The sequence below is a fragment of the Pelecanus crispus genome, chromosome 6 (assembly GCF_030463565.1).
Source record: "Pelecanus crispus isolate bPelCri1 chromosome 6, bPelCri1.pri, whole genome shotgun sequence".
Lineage (NCBI taxonomy): Eukaryota > Metazoa > Chordata > Aves > Pelecaniformes > Pelecanidae > Pelecanus > Pelecanus crispus.
Window position 1 is genome coordinate 43,872,232 of NC_134648.1, and position 25,409 is coordinate 43,897,640.

At 35.7% G+C, this 25,409-nt stretch overlaps 1 protein-coding gene across 1 annotated transcript in view; it reads left to right on the plus strand.

Moving 5' to 3' along the window:
• The window catches only part of AKAP6 (A-kinase anchoring protein 6), a 235,430-nt gene that overhangs the window by 93,114 nt on the left and 116,907 nt on the right, over positions 1-25,409 (plus strand). The window contains exon 6 of the mRNA XM_075713039.1: positions 291-454. Within this exon, the coding sequence (XP_075569154.1) occupies positions 291-454 (164 nt within the window). The remainder of the gene's footprint in view (positions 1-290; positions 455-25,409) is intronic.

Consider the following 25,409-nt stretch of genomic DNA (forward strand, 5'->3'; position numbering starts at 1 on the left):
TCCATACTGCATTGAAATCACAGTTTATGTGGGATTTTCCTTTTCTTCAAATTGTCAGCTGAAACATAGTCAAGATTTAGCATGATGGCTAAAAGAAACATTTTGACCCTATAGCACTGTTTTGCAGTATGAACAATAGTAATGCTTGGATTTACTGCTGAGAAAATACATTAAAATTCTTATTGCATTCATTCTTTTAAATACCCTGCTAATTCTTTGAATAAAGAATAATATTTAAAGATGCAGTTGAGTTTACAGCTTTTACTTTTTTCCCCTTCATTTTGGAGAAGGACTGAAGGACATGCTGCAGATGATTGCAAGTCAATGGAAGGAACTACAGAGGCAAATCAAACGGCAGCACAGCTGGATTCTTAGGGCTCTGGATATCATCAAAGCAGAGATACTGGCTACTGATGTGTCTGCAGAGAATGAGGAAGGGACTGGGAGCCCTAAGGTAAGTGGCTTGAAGTTTGCCTTATTTCCTCTTATTTCCGTCTTCTTTTGAACTAGGCACCACTGAAGTTTTCTTTCCACCCTAAGGCTTTTCATTTCTACTGGGTAAACTTTTTTTTTTATAAACAAAATGAAATGCCTTACTCTGAAACAATAAAAAATCTTAGAACTTTCAAGTTTTCCAGGAAGACCTGTCTCATTGTGTGTAGAGGGGCATGAGGGGGAACATAAAACATTTAGTAAACAAAACATAAAGCATCTTTAACATGAATAATCAGAATGGTTTTAAATTGTTTTGTTGCAACTATAAATCACTATAATCAGTGCAATCACTCAGCTCTGACATCCATTAGCCGCTTGGTTACAGCAAATTAACAAAGAAGAGAGAAAGTGATTCATTATCTCATTCCTGTTAATGACTATCAGATGCATTGCTTAATTAGGGGATGGCCATTGTAGTGGGAAGAAGGTCATATGCCTTTTCACAAATCTTTTTGCTCTGAGTTTAAGTCCTTCATAATGGTGCATGTGTCGAATACAAGTGCTTCAAGAATAAGGTATTGACACCTATCATCATTGTGTGGATATTAATTATTAAAGGGGGCTATAGTACATACTAGTTGCCAAACTTAATATTTGTAAGAGCATTTTAAATACAAAACACGCTTATTCAAATTGGTGCAAGCAGTGTAGGGACACTGCTCACAATAGAAACTTCCGGCATAGGGTCCATGACCTTTCATTACCATCAGTATTAAGCAAAGGTGGTTGGGGATGGTGCATTGGAAAGTGTTGATTTTTTCCAATGCATTCTAAGCAAAGAATATGCAGCAGAGCAATCCGGTAGCTCTTAACATCTTGGCATGCAGCAGGCTGAAATTTGTAGAAAAATTCAAGATTCCTGTTTCTAGAAATAACAGAGATGGTTATGCTGAGTAGATTTTCAGATTCTGATGCCAGACAATTCTTTGCATTGATATTCAGTGCTTCCTAGAAGGTAGTTTGTAGAGTGACTCTTGGCTAGGTTTACATGAAATGTTCTGGTGTTTTCTTACCATAATTCTACATAGCAAAAGAATGATCTTAGAGATGGTGAAGGAAGAGCCAAGGATAACAATGAAACAAAAAAGCAGGAAAATGCATGATACACAATTTGGATTGATACCCCTCATCACTTGCATGTGCTAATGTGCCACATAGCTCTTACTTTACGAAGTAGGTGGTGGAGCAACACTTGGTTTCGTAGTTAGGTCTGTTAAAGTAAACAGACTAGCTCAAAGTTAAGTTTCTGCCCCGCCAATAATATGACCCTATATCTCTGACTTGAGATACAGGGTCTGACTTGGCTTGACTCATCCATGGCCAAAAGTCTAACTGCTTAATCAAAATTATCACATAAAAAGTGTTCTAAAATCCAGCTTGATTTTTCTATGAAAATTATGAAATCCCTAGCTTGGAATAATTATATTCAAATATCTGCTTGAAAAGGGAGAAATGGAGGCATGGTTTATGTTGCAGTAAATTTTTCATATAGATAGGTGGTAGCTCCTTGCCCTGTGCTTTTCATCATAGAGATAGGAACCTGAAGCAATGCCTTTTTTGTGCCTACAGTTAAATAAAAATGCAAGTAGACAAAAGAATGACCAAACAAAAAGTATTTTCAGGTTATTTCATTCACTAAATCACATACTTATATGATTCTTGTAAGTATGGGCAACAGTGCAGTCAAATACCATCTACTTCTTCGTGCTGAAAGATTAACTAAAATTAAAATACAGTTGGTAATATAACTGTAGATTTCAGTTTGCATTTATTTCAAAAGCCAAAAGGAACCTGAGAAGTATAATAGGAAATCTAAAGATTATATCTAGAGGGTATTTTACTTTTTGCCTTGTTTGAGAAACTACAGGAACAGTGTTGGTGTTAGAAATCTGTAAAGAAATAGGAAAAGGAGGAATTTCAAAGACCCTAGGAAACTTTTCCCTTAGGACTTTTAAAACATGTTTTCATAACGCTATGGCATCTTTTATGCACACAGTGGAGAGTGTAAGGGAGAGAGGGACATTCTGCACTCTAGAAATACATTGTCAACATTTGTATTCAAGAATTCAGATTTTGCTTATGATTTTTTCATTTTCTTAGATAAAATTTTACTGTATAATTTTCATAGTGGTTTATAGTGATTGCTATAGAAGACTTAAGGGATTCTAAATATTTCTGAAGCCTAAGCTCTTCTAATGTACTGATTCTCTGTACAATCTTGGAAAAACAATGAGATCTCTTCTTTAAGTAAGTATGTACTAAAACTATTATTCTGTCATTTTTATAAATAAACAGATGGTGACTGTATTCAGTTTAAATTGGACGATATAAGGTTTTGCCTTCTTATGCCATTGAGAAGTACCTTTAAAAATAAATTTCAGAATTGCTGATACATTCCAACAAGTACTGACCTAACATTATGAGTAGTAAGCATGACATACAATACATCTAACTTTCTTTCAGAATCTTAAGACACATAGATAACAGTAGGGGTTTTCTCCTGATTGAAATAGTAAGTAATATTCTAAAATATCTGGCAAATAGGAATGTTTGCATATATGTGTGTACCTGTGCTTTTTTCACCTTCTGGAGACGTCTGAGACCACTTGTTTTGTAACTGGTCTCTTTATAATTGGGCCACTTCTTCATCAGGAAAGGCCTACTGGAACAGTATTGCTTTCAATAAACAGTAAAGAGTGGTATTGAAAAATAACATGATGTACTTTCTTATCTAGTGGCTGTGAGTGTTACTGCCTGAATATTACCCTAATCTATTTAACTCATAGTTTGGTGGAAAAATTCATTGCTTTCTGAAAAGCGTGTAAGTTAATCATTTAACTAATGTCCTTGAAAGTTTACAAATCTTAATAGCATTTGCCCATAGTAGACATTCTCCTTCATTCCAAATTGTATGGAACAGTATTCTTGGGGTCAGTTGTAAGTTCTACTCCCAGCATGCATTTGGACAATTAGTTCATGAATATAATTTTCAGATCTGGATATTTTTGTTCTGCAAGTAAATGTTTGAATTAGTGTAACAGTTCAGAGCATAACATCAGAACTTAAAGGCTGGTAGGTTAAAAGAACAATGGTGTATTCTAGAAATATATATGCAGTCTGTACTTCTGGACATGTTCCTTTCCAGGATAATTGCTATATTACTGAAAAATATTTCTACTTTTCTGTTCCAGCTTCAGAGAAATAAGCATGAAACTGGTTAAGGCATTGGGCCTAATGCTTAGAACATTGAAATCTATCTTAGTTGTCTCAGGTAAAAAGCACTCTTGGGAAGATTGTCTTAACTCTGTAATGGACTTGTCTGTCAGTGGGTTAATGATAGAAGCAGTAAGGATTTGAAGAATATTAGAAGAGGAGGTAAAAATATGTTTAATAAAGTAAACCTAAAATCACAGAAATAGTAGATGGCTCAGGATAACAGAGTTTGACGTGGTTAAACAAACCTTCTTATCAAGGGAAAAAGAAAACCAGTGTAATTTCCTCTTGATATGTAATTAAGCATCCCACACTTCCAGGATCATCTCCCACTCAGTTGCGCATAATTTTACAGTTTTTACAGCCATTCTAAACAAACAGTCTTCAGTACAAAAAAAAAGTGATTTTCATGAAAAAAAAAAAAGAAAACTTGGTGAAGCTGTTTAATATCTACCACAATCTGTGATTCTGGGAACACTCCTTGACAGTTTTATAGTGACACTGGTCTCAGACCTAGAGGATGGACTGCAGTCCAGAACAATTACATCCTGCTCAGGGGCTTAATATGAGGATGAACTTGTGAAATGGACAAGATAGAGCAAAGGTTAGAGAATGGTAACAGTCCTTTCTTTATTACTTCAGACTTGTAACCTGTACTGGCCATCCAATCATGCTGCTATGACTACAACATTTAGATTAATACTTTGATACAAAAGGAATGTACAAATTAAGTGCTTTGGCATCTTTGTGATCAGTGCAGAGAAATATCATATTTGTGAGTAGACATTTCGGTTTTTCTCAGTGTCTTTTATCAGGTCTAGATTTCTAATCTGCAGACATCAGTATGATGCATGTACTGTAACACTAAAGTGAACACACTGGTATTTTTTCTGATGTCTTCCATTATTTAAAACCAGGGAAGATCTATTATTGGGACAGTCTTAAATATTGTCAACAGATAACAGAGAGCATGATTTCAGAATCTAGTGGTTTTTACTTACATAACCACTTTGAAAACTGTGTTTCTAGTGTCCAACATATGCAGTTGGAGTATTGTGTGTATTATTGTAGTGGTCAGTGCTTTGAAGTAGTCAAATATTATGTGTAACTGGCCTTCATTCTCTTCTCCTTGAGTTAGTTGCTTCTAGTGAAAGGGCATGAATAGCATATGCTAGCGGGATCATTTTACTTGGGTTGCTGGAGTTTCTTAAGTCACAGGGGACTTTTGAAACTTCACACCTCAAACTGAATTTATTTATTTAACTTAAAGTCTGTCTTTCTCTGTCTTCTACATGCACAAACCCAGGATCAGATGCATGCATTCAATCCTGTGTCTCATGTTCTTAATATTGTGGAATAAAATGTCAAGTAAATAGCCATCACTTCATCAGTAACAATTTAAAAGATAATGAAACGGAAACCAGACTTCCATCTCTGACATTGTACAGACATACAGAAAGGGAATTTCATCTGGTGATACACATGCCATCCTGGTCTATGGTTATCTCATGCCTTAATCAAGTCTTTTCCTGGAAAAGAAATGTACAAGAAGAGTTGGTATTTGTGCTTTAGCAGAAGTAATTTTTTTCTCTAATGTGTCCATAATGAGCCACATTCCCATCTAGACACGAGAGAGTTTTATGTTGTGACTGGAACACCTTATAGATCAGACATTAAACTGAAGTTCCAACCACCTTTATCCAGGCTTACTTCCAGTATCAGTAATTACCATCTGCCACCTTAATTCTTTGCAGTTTCAGCTGAATGTATTAGTCTCTTCTGTTCAGAACAACTGAATAGTCTTGGGCACAGTTAAATAGTTACTACTTTTCACTGGTGAATAAAATATCTTATAATACCTTAAAAAGTATTTCTGTGCTGAAAAGTATTAAAGCAAGTCAGTAGCTTCACTACCTCAAAGATGGTGACAGGAGAAGTGATTTCCTGTAATTGGAACAGAAGGCTCTGCTATGTGGCCATTGAGGCATAGTCTTAGATTGTTGAATATTTAAAATGTTGTCTGTCCATAAATAGTATTATTGTGCCTAACAGCTGAACAGTTTAAAATCATTCATGTGACATTTCAATTCTGAATCTTTTGGATCTTTGGAAGTTTAGACTAAAGATACTGTGATCTTACTCTTAAGTACAAATTGATGCCATTAATTCTGCCCTACTAGGAAAAAATGCATCTACAGTTGTTATTTTGCTTGGCTTTAGGTATTTTAGTATGTGACATTACAGTATTCTTGGTCTGTCAGCTTCTATGGTGGGGTTTTGAACTATGGATGCATTGGCCAAATTGATAGAAAAGGTAGTGGTATTTAGAAAATCCTTTTGTAAATCAATAGACAAAATTTTGGTTTTGTGAGGAATAAGCCTATCTTTTAGTGTTTTTACTGGAGCGTGTGAAACACAACTGAGTTCTTTTTATATTAGTTGTTATCCAAATATAGGACTGAAAACATCCGTTAAGAATTTCCAAGCTAATCAAAACAAGCTATATTGAGGTAACAATGAAAAGAACCTAAGAAAGAAGCAAGAAGAAGGAATATTTTTGTCTTTTAGTGCAGCTAGACACTTCAAGTTCCTCAGTTTGCTAGTTTTTAATACCTTGCTTTTATAAGTTATGTATTTTTAATTTACAGACATCACCTAGAATGTGCACAGACCTAGCCATCATTATAACAAAAAGTATCTTCAGGAAGGATTTGAGAGGTGAAACCATAATTTTACACACCATTTTAGAGTGGATGAATAAAAGGAAACAGAAAGGTGTTTTAGAGTAAGTGTAGTAGCAGAAGCTGGCATCAGTAAAAGGACAGCCTGAATATGCAAAATTGAATGGGACTGACTAATAGCGAGTCTTAATTGTAGAAACAAGAAATACAGATAAATGGGACCTACTGAAGGGTATCAAAGATGTGATCATGACAGCTGGGCAGAAAAGCTTTGTTAAAAGTACTGTATCAGACTCTGAGAATTAGTTGGAAAATTTTATGTGAGAATTTTAGTGTACATAGAAAGAAAAATAGAATTTTAGTACCTCTTAGTACCTTTCTGGTACAGGGTTTTTTACTGACAAAACCTGTGCCTTGCCAAGAAAGTGCCTCTCTTTATCACACTTTGAAGTGAAATTTTCTTCAGATAAGGAGAAGCTTCGAAAAACCCATGCAAAGCCAAAGTAGCCATGTAATCTTCCATGCACAGAATGTTTCCTTTAAGTTTCTAAGTGAATGCAATCTTAAATTGATACATTGCATACAGAATAATATTCACAGAACGCTTCCTCTTCATCATAAAACTGCTAAGATTCTTCTGTCTTGTATTTTGTATCTACCCTAGAGTAAAGGAATTATGTAGTTGAACAAGTTCTTGCTTAGTTAAAATGCTTTAACTGAGCAAGTAATTTGGGGGTGAAAGATTTTAAGTTTCCAAACTGGTAAAATCTCAATTTGAGGGTCATTAGACCAAGGCCTTTTTCACAAACATAGGCACAAGCAAACTGAACCTTAAAACCTTCCTTTGGTCAGCTCTTTTACAAGGGCTTTCTTCCCACCACACCCTGAGAGAGGCAGGTGTCGGAACTATTGTTCCTTTTCCAGAGGAAGAATGTTACATTCCAGCTGGCTGTTCATAAGGATTTACACAGCTGAGATCTTCCAGGAAACGCCGTAAATTAAATCATGTCCTTGGTGGCCTCATCTTGCTGTGCCTCTGTGGGCCTGTTGTGGACCATGCTGGTGGTGGGCTGCTTCACAGGGAAAGAGGCTGTGCGGTTCTTCTCCATTGCCTTCCTCCCCACTGGCTGGAAATCCACAGCCTGTGTTACTGAGGCCACCTGGGATGAATCTAACCCATTGTTTTGAGGGTAATATGTTGTAATAATAACTACAATTCTAAATGGCTAAGGTGCAGGATTATGCAGATGTGCTTGTAAATGGATTAGTAATGCTTTATCATTACTTTTGGAAGTCATTTTCAGTTGATAGAATTTAAATGTTATGTATCTGAGAGCGCTGTATTTTGAAAATGTTTCTTGTGTTTAAATAGTTAAAGATTTTTTTTTTTTTTTCTGAATGATTGAAAGCAAAAACATCAGAGGTGCCCAAAAAAAGATTTAGGGCTGTTGGATGTACAGTCAGCTTTGACATGGTAGATTCACTGCTATTTACTGGAAGCTGTTTCTCCTTAGTTGTTAATTGTGTGCCTTTTGGTGGGCAGGAGGAACAATTTTGTGTTTGATTCAGAGATTTCCTTCACGGAGAAAGGAATGAAGCTAAGCAGCCAGTGTTTGGACTGCAGTAAGAGAAGACGAATATAAGCTCCGTCCTAAACCTCTTCTTTCTTGTTACATGAGCCCTGTTAAAACTTCTCTATATCACAATTTAACTAAATATTTTGCTAGTTTTTTCATGAAATTGTGTCCCTGAAGTCTTAGTTAAGCAAACCTGAGTCCCATTTTAGCTTACAGAGATTGTTTTCTCATCTATCCATCAACCTCCTTGCATATTTGCTGCAAATTCTGTATGACAGTATTGTTTTCATGGTATCTAAAATAGTTTTCATAATCTTTAGCAAGTCAGATTTCTAAAATGGTAGCAGAGGTCCTCATTTTTTTCAATTTATCTAAAAATAACCTTATCTCTGGTTTATTAAGCTCACTACCAAGTACAAAATGTAGAGAGCCACACTTTAAAAGTTATATTTTTACAGTTAAATAACATCTACTATTAAGCACAATATTCAGTCCTGTTATAAAACATAAGTACGTTTTTAAACCAACATACTCTAATATTTACTGCAAAAATATCAAAACTCATATTCTATTCAAAGATGCAAACAAGGACTCCAAGGTATCTGTGGAATTTATAGTATGCTTCTATAATTTTTACACCTTGGTGATTCTAGATACTATATATTGATTACTTTTGGCAACTGTAGGCTCCCTAACAGCCATCACTGTTAATAGAAACAGTTATGCTTAAACAGTTAGTAAAGAAATTATTATTTTTGACTTTAAGAATAAGGAAGGCTACTTTCTATGAAAACATAGACCAAGTTTGGTTTGAAAGATGTTTTAAATCTAAATCTCTCCACTGAGAACAAGTGCAGACTGAGAACTTGATGAGAACAGATATTTAAACTGACATACACCCAAGGGGCAAATTTTATCATAATGCTGTTTGAATCTTTGAACACTATTATCTGAAACTCTGAAAGTATGTTAGGCTGTTGTAACTTCACATGTATAACTGGACCAACTCTGACCAGTTTTATTTAGGGAAAAATCCCAGTTGGCTTTGGTCTGTATTTGAAAATATAAAAACACTAGTGTATTTGTACATGTATTCATATGAACACATTTATCTTAAGTGACTTAAGCTAAGTTAACCACTCAAAGGCCTTGATTTTCTATTTTGCTAGTATCTGTTCATTCTGCTTTCTCTATACAATTGTATTGATGCATTTTTGTTCTATAATTTTTAATAGAATGAAGTTTTAGTGGTGAATATTGGTGGAAAGCTTCTCTTATTCCTATCTGCCTATTGTTTCATATGCTTCTCAGATTTCCAGAGGAATCCACATTTAATGAGTTTTTAGTAACACATACACACAAATACACAGATTCATTTTACTGAAAACTGGACATCTCCCACTCTAAGGCATAAATTTCTAGGATAGCTGTCAGAGCTATTACTTGTATCCTTTCCTGTGTGGGCTCAGAATCCTGTGTACCTATTCAAGGCCAAGTTTTTACAGCCTCAGGAAAAACAGAGGTTTTTTCTTTATTTATTTTCTGAGTTTGAATTCAGAAGTTAATGGAACACACTAAAATAAATTCATAAATAAGCAAGTGAAAAGAAGGAATCCTAGCGGACAGAAAAGGTCTTGATGGAACAAGTTTGTAGTTGGCTTTATAGATAGTGATCACTAACGAAGCAAAGTGTTTGAAATTCAGATCTTTTCAGTTAACTTTCCTTCCTCATTTCTTATTCCTGCTCCCTCGCCTTCCATGCCATCTGTTGCTCTTCAAAATAGTTCAGGGTTTCACCAGGATCACAAGTGAAACAAAACACAGGAGCGTGTGGGGAGACTTCTCACAGGGTTCACTGATGGAAGTGTGGTAGGACTGAAAGCTAGCACTCTATAGACATCGTAGCTGATTTGCAGACAAAATTGGTTCTGGTCAGCTCAAACAGTAGAGTTTGCATGTGTGTTCTACCCATGTGTTGTTTACCAGTCATCACAATGACAAATATTTTGGATGGTTCAAATAATGTGGCATAAGAGCTAGAGGTTGGGCTTACAAGGTTTTCTTCTACTTTCTCCACTAACCTATTTTGCTTTTTCTAGCTCTGGTAGTAGCAATGCAGTATCACCTCATGCTTCTCATCCTGATTACCTCTGGTAGTATAGGCTTCAATGGAGTAAGCTCAGCTTGCCTCCTGTACTGAGATGCTTGCTTCTGTTTTAGTGCTAAACTGTTCCACTATGTTTTGCTTTTAAAAAAAAAAATGTTTAAAAAGCTAGTTTTTCACTTTTGATATAGTCTCCTAAAAATCCTGTACTTTAAAAATGGCAGCTTAATATGGATGTTATTGCCAATTGTCATTACTAAAGATTGTTGCTTCTGTTAATAGCATTCTATCTTTGTCATTTTATTAAAATTATATTACTGCTCTGAAAACAAAAATGACTGCTTTATTCAATTGAAGAGTGACTGGCATGGCACTCCTCTAATCTTTAAAAAGAAATTTTACTTTCATTGTATTTGTGCATTAAATTAAGTGTTCGTATCTACAGAATAAACTAACATCTTATAAATATTACTGTGTTTAATTATCAGTTCAGTATTTGAGTTTTTGCTCTTATGGTTGATGTCTAAGAGTGATTAAATATGTAATAGAGAACAAAAGGAACATTGATGTGAACAAAGATACTATTAGATAAAGGTAAATTTTATCTTCTGCATGTTTTTATTCTTTTTAACATATTTTAATTACTTTTATATTCAGCGTGATTGGATAGCATTTCCTTTTTTTCCAATTCAGTTCCTATTTTAGTCTTTCAGAACAACATCTAGCAACGATTTAATCTGTAGAATCTGTCAGTTCTAGTCTCAGCTGTATACTTAAAGCAGCTATTCTTCACCGGGTGGTCACAAAAGGGAAATCAGGTAGAACAATGTTTGAAGCAAAAATCTACTTGGGCATCCTGCATCTTAAATCTGACTTGTTCTTAAATGTCTTGTGGCATAGTACACTTGAATACACTTAAACTTTAGATTCAGAGTGATGTTACAGATTTTACTAGTTTTTTAAACTAATCTATTAGAAGGCAACAGAATACAATGCTGAGTGTTATGTGGCCCCACTTCTTTACCTGTATATCCATTATGGAAAAAAAAAAACCCAACCTTTTCAGTAGAGCACTTGGTGAAACACAGATTTACATATTGAAAGACTGCAAGATACTTATGGTAAAAGCATGTGCAAGTTTGTATATCAGCTCTAGTAAGTTGTGGATAATATCTTTTTGGTTTTTTTTTTTTTTTAGTATTTTGCCAGGATTTTTAATTAAGTCTTTCCTATAATATCTCAGATGCTCCTAATTTATTGATAATTATACTTACCCAGGGTATTGTAGATAATGTGGGAGATACAACTGGGACTGCACCACATTTAGAAATTTAGACTTGTTCCTTAAACACCTGGAAGTAACTGCAGAAAAATATGTGTGGTAGTAGTGTACTTAGCCACATCCCTGTGTAGCTGTAAACATTAATGACAGTTAACCTAAGATGGCTTTAAATGTAAAATGAGATTTCTGACCAGGAGACAGGTGGTACACCATATTCTTTTATAATCGCCCCATAGCATGCTTTATGAACCATCATCAGGCCAGAGAGAAAGAACAGCTCATCTGGGCATGTACACTTCATTTCTTCATCCTCTTTTTCCTCTTTACAATTGTGTTACAGAAAGGAGCCTGGCATTTAGTACAGAATGCCTTAATCCTTGAGTTTATGAGCCCTAAGAACATCACAAGTATGGTTGATGCTGACAGGTCACATCAGCCTTATGAAATGGAGAAAAATGGTGAGAAAGGAGAAAGAAAATTGCAAAGGAGAAAGCTCAGATCTGCTTAAGAGTTCAGCACCATGTGTTCTGAAATACTATGACTCAAAGCTATGATACGCAACAGAAGTCTAGAATGGTGCATTTATGATTGCTTACATTCAAGGACCATCTTTTCAGTTTGGAGGAGGGGGGCAAGAAGGAGGTGGCTGAGGTCAGCTTGTCTTTTCTGTCCTTGCTATCGGTTTGGCAAATTTTGCTGGAGACTGCAAGGGTATTAAGTACAAGTATTAACTTGTACAGGCTGCCCTTCCTATCTTAGTTTTGAGGTGCAAGAGTTCAGAGCATTGTATAATAGCCAACTATTAGTAGAAGAGCAAAATATAAAGAGGAATGCAAGAAAATAGGATCAGTTTCTATTTTACAAACTCTGGGTGTAGTAAGATGAAACAGCCCTGAAACAAGGAATGGAAGTATATGCCCAGCTTTTTTCTAAATATGACAATTAATGGGTCAGTTTGCAAATCCGTTATTTTTTGTTATTAACTAGTCAACAAAAATAAGGTTTAAAAGTTACCTTCACGGGTTTCTAAACCAATAAAATGTTTTAAAAATATGTTGTTTATCTGTTGGACAGAAAATATATTAAGGAAATAAATAGAATATATTTAAGTTTATGTTTTTGCTAGTTCATTTATGTGGGCCTTGATTCTTACTCTTTAGTATAGATATTGTATGAAGCATCCATGTTTATCTCAGTGGACTTATTCCTGACATGTATTGCTACAAAGACTTTTGTTTGTGGAGTATCAGCTAATTAAAATAAATCTAAAACTGAATATGAAAAATAATGATTTCCAATTCAGTGAATCCTAGCAATATTATAATAAGTTTGGTTTTAATTCTTGAAAAACATATTAAAATTCACTTTTCTCCCATTTACGTAATGCGTATAACTAAACTTCCTTCCTACTGTGAGACAGTTTCATTTATTGTTATTTGTAAACAGCTTAGTAAAGATGCATAGTGGATTGGTCTAGAAACTCCTTGAACAGTTTCTTTTGAAATAACACTACATACGTTAAGCTCAATTACACATCCAAACAGCCACAGCACACTTTTGGTAATTTATTCATTGATTTAACATAGTACCCAGAAGAGTCATGCCTGCTGTCAATTTTGTAATATATTATGTTTTAAATATACTCATGCTCACCCATGCACGCCATTAAGGTGTGCATAAACCTGTGTTTTTCTCTCTTGACAGCTATAAATGTTTGTTATTATTACACAAAACATATGTTCATGTTGTTTTTGTCTAAATTATTCTATCTGGGGCTATAAAGTTTTAATGTTATTAGTTGCCCTTAGAATTTTAATGTTTCACTGCTGTAACCTTCTTAGGATTTCTCTGCAATTAAATAGAAACTATTTCACTACAGCCTGGAAGAACAATATATTTTATACAAATAATAAAAAAAAAAAAAAATCCTTCTTGCTCCATTTTCTTCCAGTGTAGTAAACTGTCTACTTGACAAGGTTCTATATATAGCAATCCTATCTGTAGTATTTTCCAGAACTGAATAGAATATTACACTTTCCTACAGTCTTCTCATTAAGAGAAAAATCTAGCTTAACCCCTTTAATATAGGAGGTATGTCACAAGCAGTTTTCTTTGAAGACCCTCTCCTTGTTGTTCTCTGTTGTCCCCTTACTCAGTAAAGTAGCTCCATTACAGAGGAAACCTCAGTCAATGGAACAGATATACTATGAAAAAAAGCTGAGGTTTTAGGAGGTAGCATATTAGCGTAGAAAAATCATTTGAAGAAATGTTTGCTGTGTTGTCTTCTATATAGCAGCAGTGTTGGCAATAGGAAAATGTATGACTTCCCCCTTTCAGTTTTCAAGGCCTTTTTCTAAGGAAAGAGAGCAGATGGGAATTCATCCAGGACATTAAAAGATATTTACTGCTTTTAAATGAGCAAAGGACTCATTTAGGACATTCTTTTCCATATACTGGATTAGGGCATTTTATGGGCCTTTTTTTCACATATTTTGTGCCAAAATAACATCTCATAGAGCAAGTAGTGTATAACAGTGGCATGCAGATTTTAAATATCTGACTTTTATTATCTTATTTCTAAGTATAGCACACTGGTATTTCTACTAGGTTCATCAGGTTTTGTTCCACAATCTAACCGTAGCTCCCTTCATGTGTAGAGGAGCAAGAGGGAGCAACAGCGATCAGAACATTCAAAATAAACTGATTAGAATATGCTTGCTCTCTTAAATTGATTAGGCAAGATTTCTTTTAGGAAAAAAAAAGTTATTTCTAACTGAATTTGTGCAAAATGCTTGAGATACTTCAACTGAGCATTTGAATTGGAAGGTGCTTCATGAATCTTGTATTAAAAACTTGAAATCAAAATAACCTGCCTGACATCTTTAAGAAAGATATGAGGAAGAGGACACAGTTAATGGCATTAGTAGCTATTAATGCTTGGTATTTTTGAAGCACAGCATACATAAACTTCAGAATGCTGTTTGAAAAAAAGGTATTTTTTATATTTTACAGAGAAAGAAACTGAGGCGGAGGTGTAAAGAGCCTTCCCCACAGTTACAGGGAGAGTCATTAGGCCAGCTGGAATTAGAATTCAGGAGTTTTGTCTTCTAGCCTTGTGTTGAGCTCACTGAACCAGTAATTCTCACACTTCTACAGTAACAAAGATCCTTTAACATTTAATGCTTCCAGGACTCTGCCAGAAAGATTTCTTTCTTTATGAAAATGAATTCTGTCCACCCAAAATTAATTTGTCTCCCCTGCTTTTCTTGCTCTTCTTTATTTGTTCTTTCATTCACTTTTTCCTTTCACTTCCTTTATGCCCCTGAATCTTTCTGTCTTTTTAAATTAATTTTTCTTTTTTCCTCCTTTTGTCCACATGCTGTTAGAGAATTGTGTCTTTTCATCCCCAACAATATTTCTTTTTTTGTTCCTCATTTTCCCTAGGTATCTCAAACCTGCCCTCAGAACTGCTCTGCCTTACAGGACCACAGTTGCTGCTCACAAACAGTGTTTCATAGCACCCTAATTTTCAAGATTTTAATTATATCTGAAGCTTTGCCAATTACATGGTGAACTTCTGCATTGGAAAGAATAAGACCACAGCCTCCTATCCTCAGAACTGAAAAGCCTATAATAGAAAAAAAATGTACCATTTGTTGAAGAATAGAGATAACAGGGAAAAAGCAGTGTGTCAAGGTACTTGGTTAAACAATAATCTCTTACAGAGCACTCATTACTGCTAAATAATTGACTGTGTGGGGAGAAAGGTTTCTATGTGAAGAGAGGTTCAAGAAGGTCAGTTATCTAGTGGTAATGACCGTAGCGGTCATTAGAGGGTATTAATGCTATTAAGAACAGAACTTTAACTTTTTATTGAAGTTTTTATTTAAATTATATTAACTTTGATTCAACTTTTAATTGAGGTGCAACCATCCAAATTCTATAGTCAGGAACCAAGAAGTAATGAACATAAAATTACATGTTCTTCTGATAGGCTGATGGGTCTTTAATATATTATAATTTCAAGAGTCTCTACAGAGCAGTTATTAGTATAAAACTATTCAGAGGTATTCTATTAGAATTAGGGTTGGGTGAGTGATTCAGGAACAAATCCTGGCTTGACCCACAGCAAATGCAGACAGTATATTTTCTGAGTCAAAAAGAACTATCTTTTCATAAATACAGTTGCATGTGATCTCAAAACACTTGCTAAGTTAAAGCAAAAATCCTTTGATGCCTAAACTGATCTGTCTTATAAACCTGATGCATGGTGGCAGCAGCACTGAATTTATTCTGAATTGAGCTTATAGTTCCATACTAAGTTCAGTACTTGTTGTATAGAGAATCTCATGCTGAAAGTAAGTAGGGACAGTATTACTGTTGTTCTTCCAGCCACTACAAGAACCAGAGTCAGGGTATGGCTGGGGCTCCCAGGAACCTGAAAGGGAGTTACTAGGTGGAAGGACTGAGCTAATACCTCAGTAGCTCTCCTGCTCTATCTTTCTGTGTTGTCTTTTTCTCGAGGGCATTTCAGGAATAGGCTGCTGCATAAGTCTAAAGTGCTGGAGGGCTAGAGAAGAGGGGTAAGACTGTAAAATTAACTCTTAGGGGACCAGAGGAATATCGCATGTCATGCCACCTTCTAGTCTTCTTGCAACAGAATTTTTTGTCCTTGCCTTTCTAACCTGAGGCCATAGTAACAGGGTTTAAAATAACAACAGCAAAAACAACATACTACCAGAACAAAACGCTAAACACTGTTTCATTCACACAGGGGAATGATGAGCAAAAGAATGGCTGATATATGATAGGAGTTAATCACATTGCCAAGTGCATGTCTGGGCAGGTGCTAAGAGACTTTGGTAAGAAAGGAACAGCATAGCATACAGAGGATTGCAAGCTGAACAGAATCTTCCATGCTGTCATGGCAACTTTTCAAGGTACAGTTTGAGAGCCAAAAGCTATATTGTGTTTATGAAAAACTGTGACATTAAAAGAGATGTAGCAGTCTTAGAAAGTAGAAAGGTTAAAAGAATTGCAGGGTGAGTTAGTTTTAACAAAGGAGAACATGCTATCTAAAAGCTTTTTTGCTGCTTTTATATGAATCCATCAAATAAAAACAATAAGGTTGAACAGTAGTTATTTATTGCATTATTATCTGACAGGGTTTTTTTTTGCAGTGAGGAAAACCCAGTTACTAATATTATTAGGGCCAAGTGACCTTACTGCAGAAAAAATATTCTGGGTTTTGGAAATGTTCTGTGTGTTTCCAAAACTTCCAGGATGATGTTCAATTTGCAGTTCTGTTGTTCATTATATATTTCTATAGTTTCATTGTATAGAGTGATGCACAGTTCTAAGAAAGCACCTTCTGCTTCTAAAATCCTTTGAACTTTTTTGTTTTCTCATAATTAAAGACTTGGGGAATATTTTGTATTAAATTGGTCTGCTGCCATTTTCTTGCAGGGAAATTTGCTATATGAACTGATAATGGCTTTTTTCCCGTGTACAAAAAAAAAAAAGAAAAAAAAAAAAGGTAAACTGCTTTACATTTTTGGTAGGAAGCCAGGTTTTTGTCATTTAGACATGTCACATCGTTATGAAAACATCATGCATCATAACAGAACATAACAATGTGCTTTGCTGAGATGCTGACTCCTCTTGAAAAATTGTAAAGTGGTGTGTGCATATTTCCATGCAAAGAACTACTTGAGTATTTTAGAGTGTTTTCCTGTGGCTGCCTGGTGCAGTAGTCTGATGTATTAGCCTTGTAACTGGGGGAAGATAGGTTCTAATAAGTGATGTGCAAGTCTTTGTAGTTCTACTTCATGGGTACATGACATTTTCATAAAATCGTAGAACAAAGTACTAAAAGACATTCCAGGAGGTCATTTAGTCCTCTGCCCAATACACAAAAAGTTAAAAATCACATCTGAACTGTTTCTACTGTCTGACTGTTTTCTTAAAAACAGCCAGTGGTGGGTATTCTGTAACATCCAAAACAATTTATTCTAGTGCTTAGCAAACTTGAAAGCTTTTTCCTACTGTCTTGCCTAAATTTACCTCACAGCAGTTTATGCACAGTTGTTCTTGTCCTATCCCCAGAAGACACAGAGATTCGTTACTTTATTCTATGTGGCAAGCTCTAACATATTTGAAGATCACCATCAATTTGCTATTCTGTTTCACATTGCATGGGCTGGTTCTGTCAAATTGTAAAGTGAGTATAAAACTAATACTAAATGAAAGTCAAGATAAATGACTTCCACGGTAAACACAAGCAAACAAAAGGAGTTAAATCCTCTTCTCTGCACCCCTTGAGATTCAAACATTATCCCAATATTCTGCAGTGTGGCAGAGCCTTCACGTTGTCAACAGTCACAGGAGGACACTTCCACCTCCCCTGGTCCTTTGGTGCCAGCTCTGTACCTGGCTGTTGTTTCTCACAGTAAGACCAGTTCTATAATCCCTTAGACAAAGTGGAAGATAAGTCTGGAAGCTGAGGCACTGCAAGAGTGTCTGAAGGCAGATGACATTTAGTCATCTGCCACCCTTCCAGTCAGGAGTGTATTGCTGTTATCCTACTTACCTGATATGACATTTAAACTAGATTAAAGTAAAAATGTAAGAACAAATATTTGAGAGAGATTAAATAGTTAAGATTTTTAGAGAGGACATAAATGAAATAATAAAATAAATTATGCACCATATCTTTAAAATGACATAAAAAATTCTCTCATTCAGCCCAGTCACTGCTTGCCTCCTGTCAAGGTGGGAGATAGGGCCTGGTGCATGCTCTGCATCTCCCATTCAGATCTTCTGGAGGGTCTAGGCTGTTTTAAGCCTTTACTCTTCAAAACTCTTATTTTCTTCTTCAGTAGGGGAGACTTTCTGGCCAAACTCTTTATTAGAACAACGTTTGTTTCCCTTTGGTGACCACGCAGAAATATTCCTTGATTGTACTAGGAATAATCTCCTGCACTTAACTTGCTAGTAAGCAACTCAGGGAGATGTACACTTTCCCCCCTACTCATTTTGTTGCTACCTTAAATTCTCCTCAGTGTGTAATGTACCTTTTGCTGGACCTTATGTTCTATACTAATATGTACGTTAAAAAAATATAGGATAAGTCAATTGTTCTTAGCTTTGTACTATCTCTTGACTAAGCCCAATGTCACTAGCAGTTAACAGCTTTGCAGTGTTTGATCCCTCAAAGTTTTCCTTCTAAGGAGACCTGAAGAGAAGACAAACAGTTGAGTAGTTGGGGAGGTGTAGCACTGGTCAGATAAAGGCAAAAATACTTTAAAGTCTTCATCATTTAGGTATTAACACATGTATTTATCCATGTGATGGTCTTATTAAAGACAAAGGAACTATTAACATGAGTAGAGTCAAGCATGTCCTCAAAGGTTGCCAGAATTGAGACACCTGTCGAAACATACCATGATAAATGGTAAGAAAAATTGGTGGTAGTAGGAGTTTGGAGAAATGGAGGAAAACAACAATAGGAGGGGTAGGCATGCCATGTATGCATCATGGTAGCTAAAAATTAGGAGTCAAAGTCCTGTTGGTTTGAATTGTTACAGTCCTTTCACATTTGCCTGTTGGAACTGTGTAGGCTGAAGTAAAGAAGTTGTGGGAAGTGAGGTGTCTGAAGCAGGATGAATCTGATGAAAAATTGAAAAAGCAATGATAAGAACATAACGAACTGAAGCAATACAAAGTAAAATAATGTGACAAGAAATAAGGTTACTCTCTTTTCCTGGTTACTGACTACCCTATCTAAGCAAGGGAGAGGGCAGATCTAAGCTTGCTGAGATCAGAGCTGCTGTGCACTACCTGTCATGAATGGGTATTCTTGTTTTCAGAGGTGGTAAAACAATGGAGAACAGGAATGACATGGCCAAATGATGCAGTTATGAATGATACTGAAGGTGTATATGGAGAAGTTACACTTATGAAAAGACAGTAGGGGTGAACAGGCTAGGCAGACCTAAAACTTATTTGCCTTGTTTTTGGTACAAGCTGATGGTGAGTTCAGAGCTCCCCTGGAAAAGCTGAGCTGTTCTCAGGAACTTTTCCCAGAGGAGTGGTAGAGACAGAGGCTGTATATGCAGTCTGGAATGAGTATTATTCCCATCCAGCGGTAGTACCAGGGCATATGGTGCATTTCCTGTTTCTGAAGGGTTGCAGTCTCTTTAAATCATGCAATGCAAAATAAAATAAGACCAATTTTCATGCTGTCCAGTTTATTTGGGGAATTTTGTGCAAGATAACTTGAGTAGAGTTTCTTCCTTATAAAAGCACTAATAATATTATCCCCAAAAGAATGGAAAAAAACCTCTTTTTAAATTGTTCACTGTATGAATAAACATGAATTATCTTTTGACAACTCTCATATGAATGGCACCATTAGGCTCATGTGTGCTATGCGAGCAACACTTTTTCAGGAAAGTCAAATGACCACATGTATTGATTTTTAACTGTAATTGAAATAGCTTAGTGTCGCATGGTATCTGGTTCCAATTTGTGAGTTTGATTTGTAGGGATTGTGAACTAATCTTGCCATCACATGTTACATTTGTAAACCAAAGTTTTAAATTGTGCTGATCAGACATATGTAGAATATTACAGCTGCATTGCAGGCTTGCACCTGTGCCTGGATTTCATCTTTTCTAGTCTCTACTCAGGGCACATGTATAAGCTATGAGAAAATCTGTGGTGTGGGAAACCTGTATTAGTAGTATGTGTACCAGAAACAAGTGGATAGGAAGTAAGACGTGGTTCTGTTTTATAGTTAGGGAATCAGAGGCAGAGAGATGGAAGCATTATTAAGAAGTTCACATAGCAGGTCAGAAACAAGGCAAAATCAGAATCCATATGTCCTTATTCTCAGTTCCTCTCTGTGTAGACTCTGTAAGTCCAGCCTGCTTCATTTTTTGGTCCATTGGTTGCTACTTAAACATGGCAGAATGTAGTGCAATAATATTCTCAATTAGCAAAGGCAAGGAGTGGTGGAAGAGATCCTACACAGAGTGGTCAGCAGTGATACTATTTCCTTTGCATCTAAAAGCTTGTCTGCATGGTAAGCACCTAGGAAATCTTACTAAATCCATAAAGTTATTGTGAAAAAGTTAAGGAACATTAAATTCCCATATGGGTGTTCTTACTCAGGAGTAAAGTCACGGTAGCTTGCTCTAGCTTCTTTGAGAAGGATTAAGCTACAGCAGATTAAGGCCACTTTAGTCCTGAATGAGTGTCCACATGGGGGATTAATGCCCTTTAACTCATGCACATTAGTTTTGAAGCATTAGTTAATTAATCTTAGAAGTCTTGTCCCCATTCTAACAAGTGCACAGAGAGCTTCCAGAGATGTTGATTCCCAAAGTGCTAGTGAGTTAGTTCTTTTTGCAACTCTCCTGATATGACATTTTCTGAAGGAACATATTCTTAAAGTTCAGTATTTAAACACATGATTTCTAAACATGTGCCATTCTATTCCTTTGCTCATGTAAACTTTGAAAAAACAGTCTCAAATAGATGATGTATGTTGACATCATAATGGTGTCAGAAAAGAACTCACTCCAATTCAGTAAATTGCAATCATCTTTAAAAGGGGAAACATCACATAAAAATAAACAGGGTTAAGTACATATTTTCCACGCTATACTGTGATTTCAGATAAGTATAAAAGCCAGTACAATTGTATTTGCCAAGTTAGGCTGTACCAATGAAAAGCAAAGCAGTATGCAGAAATATCCCTGAAATCCGTCAGTTTCTCCTGGCAATGCAGTTGAATTTGATTAAAATATTTACTTTCCAGAGCTTTTTTTTTTTTTACTTCTGAAAGAGACTTTTTAAAAGATGCTGCACACTTGCATTTAGAACAGAAAACTAGTATTGCAAAGAAGGAATGAATACTGGTAGGTAGTATTGTTATTACCCAAAATAAAAATAATTCCTCTAAAGCTGTTCAGAATTTGGGTGTTGAAAAATAGCCAAATGGACATTAATTTAAATGGAGGCACTTCAAGAAGAAAAAAATGACAGAAGTTACTGGTCTGACTTCATTTTTCTGCCATTATTTTCTTAAATGTTCAGCTTGACTGCAGCTGTTTGAATAGGAAGTTGTAAATAGGGAACATGGCAAATTCTCTGGGTTTTTTCCCTGTTGCCTAACCTTACATTGTGTAATTCATAAAAGTAGCCCTCACATAAAACTGCCTGAAAATATATGCTTGTTTTCTCCCATCCCAGGCCAAGACATATCCAAAACAGTACTTGAAAAACTATTTATGTTATTAAGCAGATATTCATTTATCCCCTTGTATACTTTGTTGTTCAGAGTGGGGATCGTGAAAAATAAAAAAAAGAAAAAAACCCAACAGAGCAAAACCCCAAAACAAAACCAAGATAAAGTCTGAAAGGGAAAAAGAAAATTCTCTATTCATCATGCATGCAGAGTTGTCAGTTCGTTAAAGTATACCTATAATTAAAAACTTAAGTTAATTAAGTTTTTAGTTTTTATATTCTTGTTATCATAGAAGAGAAAAAAGAACAGTCTGGAGGGATCTTAATGTCTCACAACTATTGCTGGTTGGAAAACATCCCATCTTTTTCTCTCCATGAAATACTCTTACAAAAAAAAAAAAAAAAGAGTACGGTCTCTCAAGGTGAAAACTAAGATGTTTTAGGCCATAATTTATACTAAAAAACAGTGTTATAAAAAAATTTGTTGTAAACTACTTTTTGCAAAACAACAAAATATATTGTTAAACAACACCACATTGAAAAAATGGTAGCACTGGGAAATTTTCAACATGCTTTACTCAGCACAGTAAAATTTTGCATTTAATTTGTTTTAAGGAAGCCTTATTGGCTTTGGCAATAACTTCTGTTGGCAGTTTTGTATTTATCACTAGTAACAGATTTTGTTGTTTTTTGTGGTAAGCTTCTGCATCTGAAGTTTCATCCAAAAAAATATTTCTAATGAACTTATGGGCTCAGAGAAACTCATGAAGAAGGGATTCATGCTGGTTTCTGCACATCCTGTGGGAAAGACAGTGTTGAAAGGAAGTCTTAGATTTACAAGGTCTCATTTATATATTTTGTATTGACATTCAGATTGTGAGAAATCAGGAAAGGCAGACAAAGTTACATTCACTTTGAATTTTCTATCTGAATGTAATCTTTACTTTTGTTTCATGTATAAGGGTGTTCTCAGCTTTATGGTTTCCAACAAGAAAAGAAAAAAATCTATTACATGTTGCAGAGTTTAAGTGTTCTCAAATTATTTGAAACCAAAATAGGGATGGATGGAGAGGTTTGTTCCGTTTTAGTCTGATTTTGCTTGCCTTCTTTTAAGTATAACTCACAGCTTTTCTGAGCACAGGGCATTCACCAGAAAAATGAAAGTATAATTTAAAATGAACTGTCGGATGTGGTTTTTTTCTTTCCGTTTCTAAAATTAATCTTCAGTTTTCATGGAAAACTGTAGCACAGACACTGAAAACTTGGTAAAAAGAACCCAACAGTATCCTCCCCTCTCTCCCCCCCACCCCTTTTTATAGGGTTTTTGGCATAGGGTAGCACTTCCATGAGGAATCCAATCTCTCAAACAAGATGACCAGTCATTTTCCAAGCGGCAGTCAGCAAGGGTTCTGCAGTGGTGGTGGTGGCTTCAGCTGGATCATATGAGGTTCCCCAAAGTGCTGTTCTGCTGAATTCTTATAATTAGCTGGCCCATGGTCCTATGTGACCAATACAGCGTGTGAAGGATCCATTGCTACTTGTTATTAGCAATGAGTTACTAAACATCTCTTTATTGTCTTAATTATGTACAAAGGAATGCCCTGCATAAGCATTTCTTCAATCTGCAGAGACAGTTTTTACTGTCTATTTACAAGTATATTATCCATGTCCAGTTTGGTCAGTTCGGCTGCAGGAGCTGCCTGGGGGGTCTCTGGTCCTGCCAGGTTGTCCACCCAGCATGTTAATCAGCACTTTGAAGCACACAAGTAGTGTCTGTCAGCTGGTCTAGGCACAGCAGGAGCTGCCTACAGGAATCTCCAGGACTGAGAGTCCCACCTGGAGAGCTCCTGAAACAATTAGTGAAGCACTTTGTTGTGAAGGTGGTGAGGCAGTCAGGCAGTTGCTTCTTAAGTTGGTCCGTTGTCTCCAACCAGCCCATTATCCCTGTTCAGAGACCAGGCAGGGTGTTCCTGGGCCACCCAGGGAATTAATGACTAAGTGCACTGGCTGTGTGCACAGGCACATGATATCCTTGATTTCCAGCTGCACCACAATTACAACTTCAGCTCAGACCTGAATTTCATCTTTATATTACACCTATAACTTAAATTCCATAGCCCTTGCCACAAATCTCTGCTGTGAGAGACTCATTGAAGGTAGGAAGAAATGGAATATCTCTTGCAAAGCTATGCAGCTGTGAAGAAAAAAGAATTACAGAGGTGTTAGTATGTAAGATACAAAATTCTCTGTTTTGGCATATTAAAATATAAGCATGAAAGAGAGGGGATTTGTATTTGTGTATTTCATTGTCTATTTTTATTTGTGTATCTGTCACTCCAAAATCTGGATAGAGAGCACAATAGAGATTAATTAAAATCAGAGTTACTTCAGAAAGCACTTCCTATAATAAAGCTGTATTAATAAATTAGTTGTGACTAATAGTCTTTTGTAGATGGATTAGAGGCATGAATTAAAATGTAATCTGAAATAACATTGATAGAAATTATGTCTGATAAATCCAAGGTAACTTCTATCCTTGACTGGAAATAGAATGCCATTATGCCATTGTGTGCTCCCACAGCAACACAGACTACAAAATGTAGCTGTGCGCTAGGCTGTCCATTTTCAAAAGATTCCTTAGCAAGAATAATCAAAAGCACAAATAATGCCCACTTATCAATTAGCTGAGTCTATCATTGGATTCTACCCACCTAATGCCCTCTGCTTGCGTATTTCTACCAAGGCATAAATTAAGCTAATGTTCTAAGTATATGTATGTATGTATGTATTTTCTATATATATAACACATTTTTATCAGTATTTAAGGGGTTGGTATCATTTGATATGTTATTGTGACAATTTACTAATACTCATCAGGTCAGAAAATTTCATCCCAAGTAATTTATTAGAGACCTCTGCTTTTTCAGAGGATCCACCTAGAGGCAAATGAGGTGTCCCTCTTAAAAGTTACTAGTGTAGGCTACTACCCACAGGATATTTTCCAGATTGGTTGCCATGTGAGAGATAATGCATAACATAACAATTTTATAAACATTTTGGCAGAATATAATAAATCTAAGGCAATATTAATATACACTTCAAGCTGTTACATTCCAGAAATACTTCTAAATTAAGGTACAACATTTCTCTATAAGCAAAGATGACTAATAAAAGTATTCAGATTGTACATGTCGAGTTTCCAAAAGACCTTTCACAAATTAGCATTGTTTTGGACTTCTCAAATTCCATTTGAGAGCTTTCAAAGCATATTTTCAAAGACAATAGTGGAAGTAGTAAGCTAAAAGCAGCTCGCATCATTAATTCATTATTTGAACACCAACACCGAAGTTTACTTTGGGACACATACAAAGTTTAGCAACGCTTCTCGATTGTTTCCATAGAAAGCTTTTTTAGAGTGAGCACTTTTCAAGTCCAAAAGCATCATGTATTTAGACATTGGAAGTAAAGGTGATTTTTTGAAAGAAATAGGTTTAAAGGGAGATTTGTTTGAGGATTCAGCAATTGCTTGACACATAGGATTTGGGAAGCTGATGAAAGCATTAAGAAGTAGTACGAAGAAAGTATAAAGCTGGGAGTGGGACTAGATAGAAGATGAAATTCACTGCTATGCGAAAGGCCAGCACAAAATCTATACATCGCTTAGATCTTACTTAATCCCTCAATGTAGGGGTTTATATGGCTATGAACTGTTTGAAGAAATTATGATGGAGCTTAAGTGGGACCCATGCAGAGCACTGATCTCATGCCAACTCATTGCAAAATGAGCACTTACCATATGGAGGAGG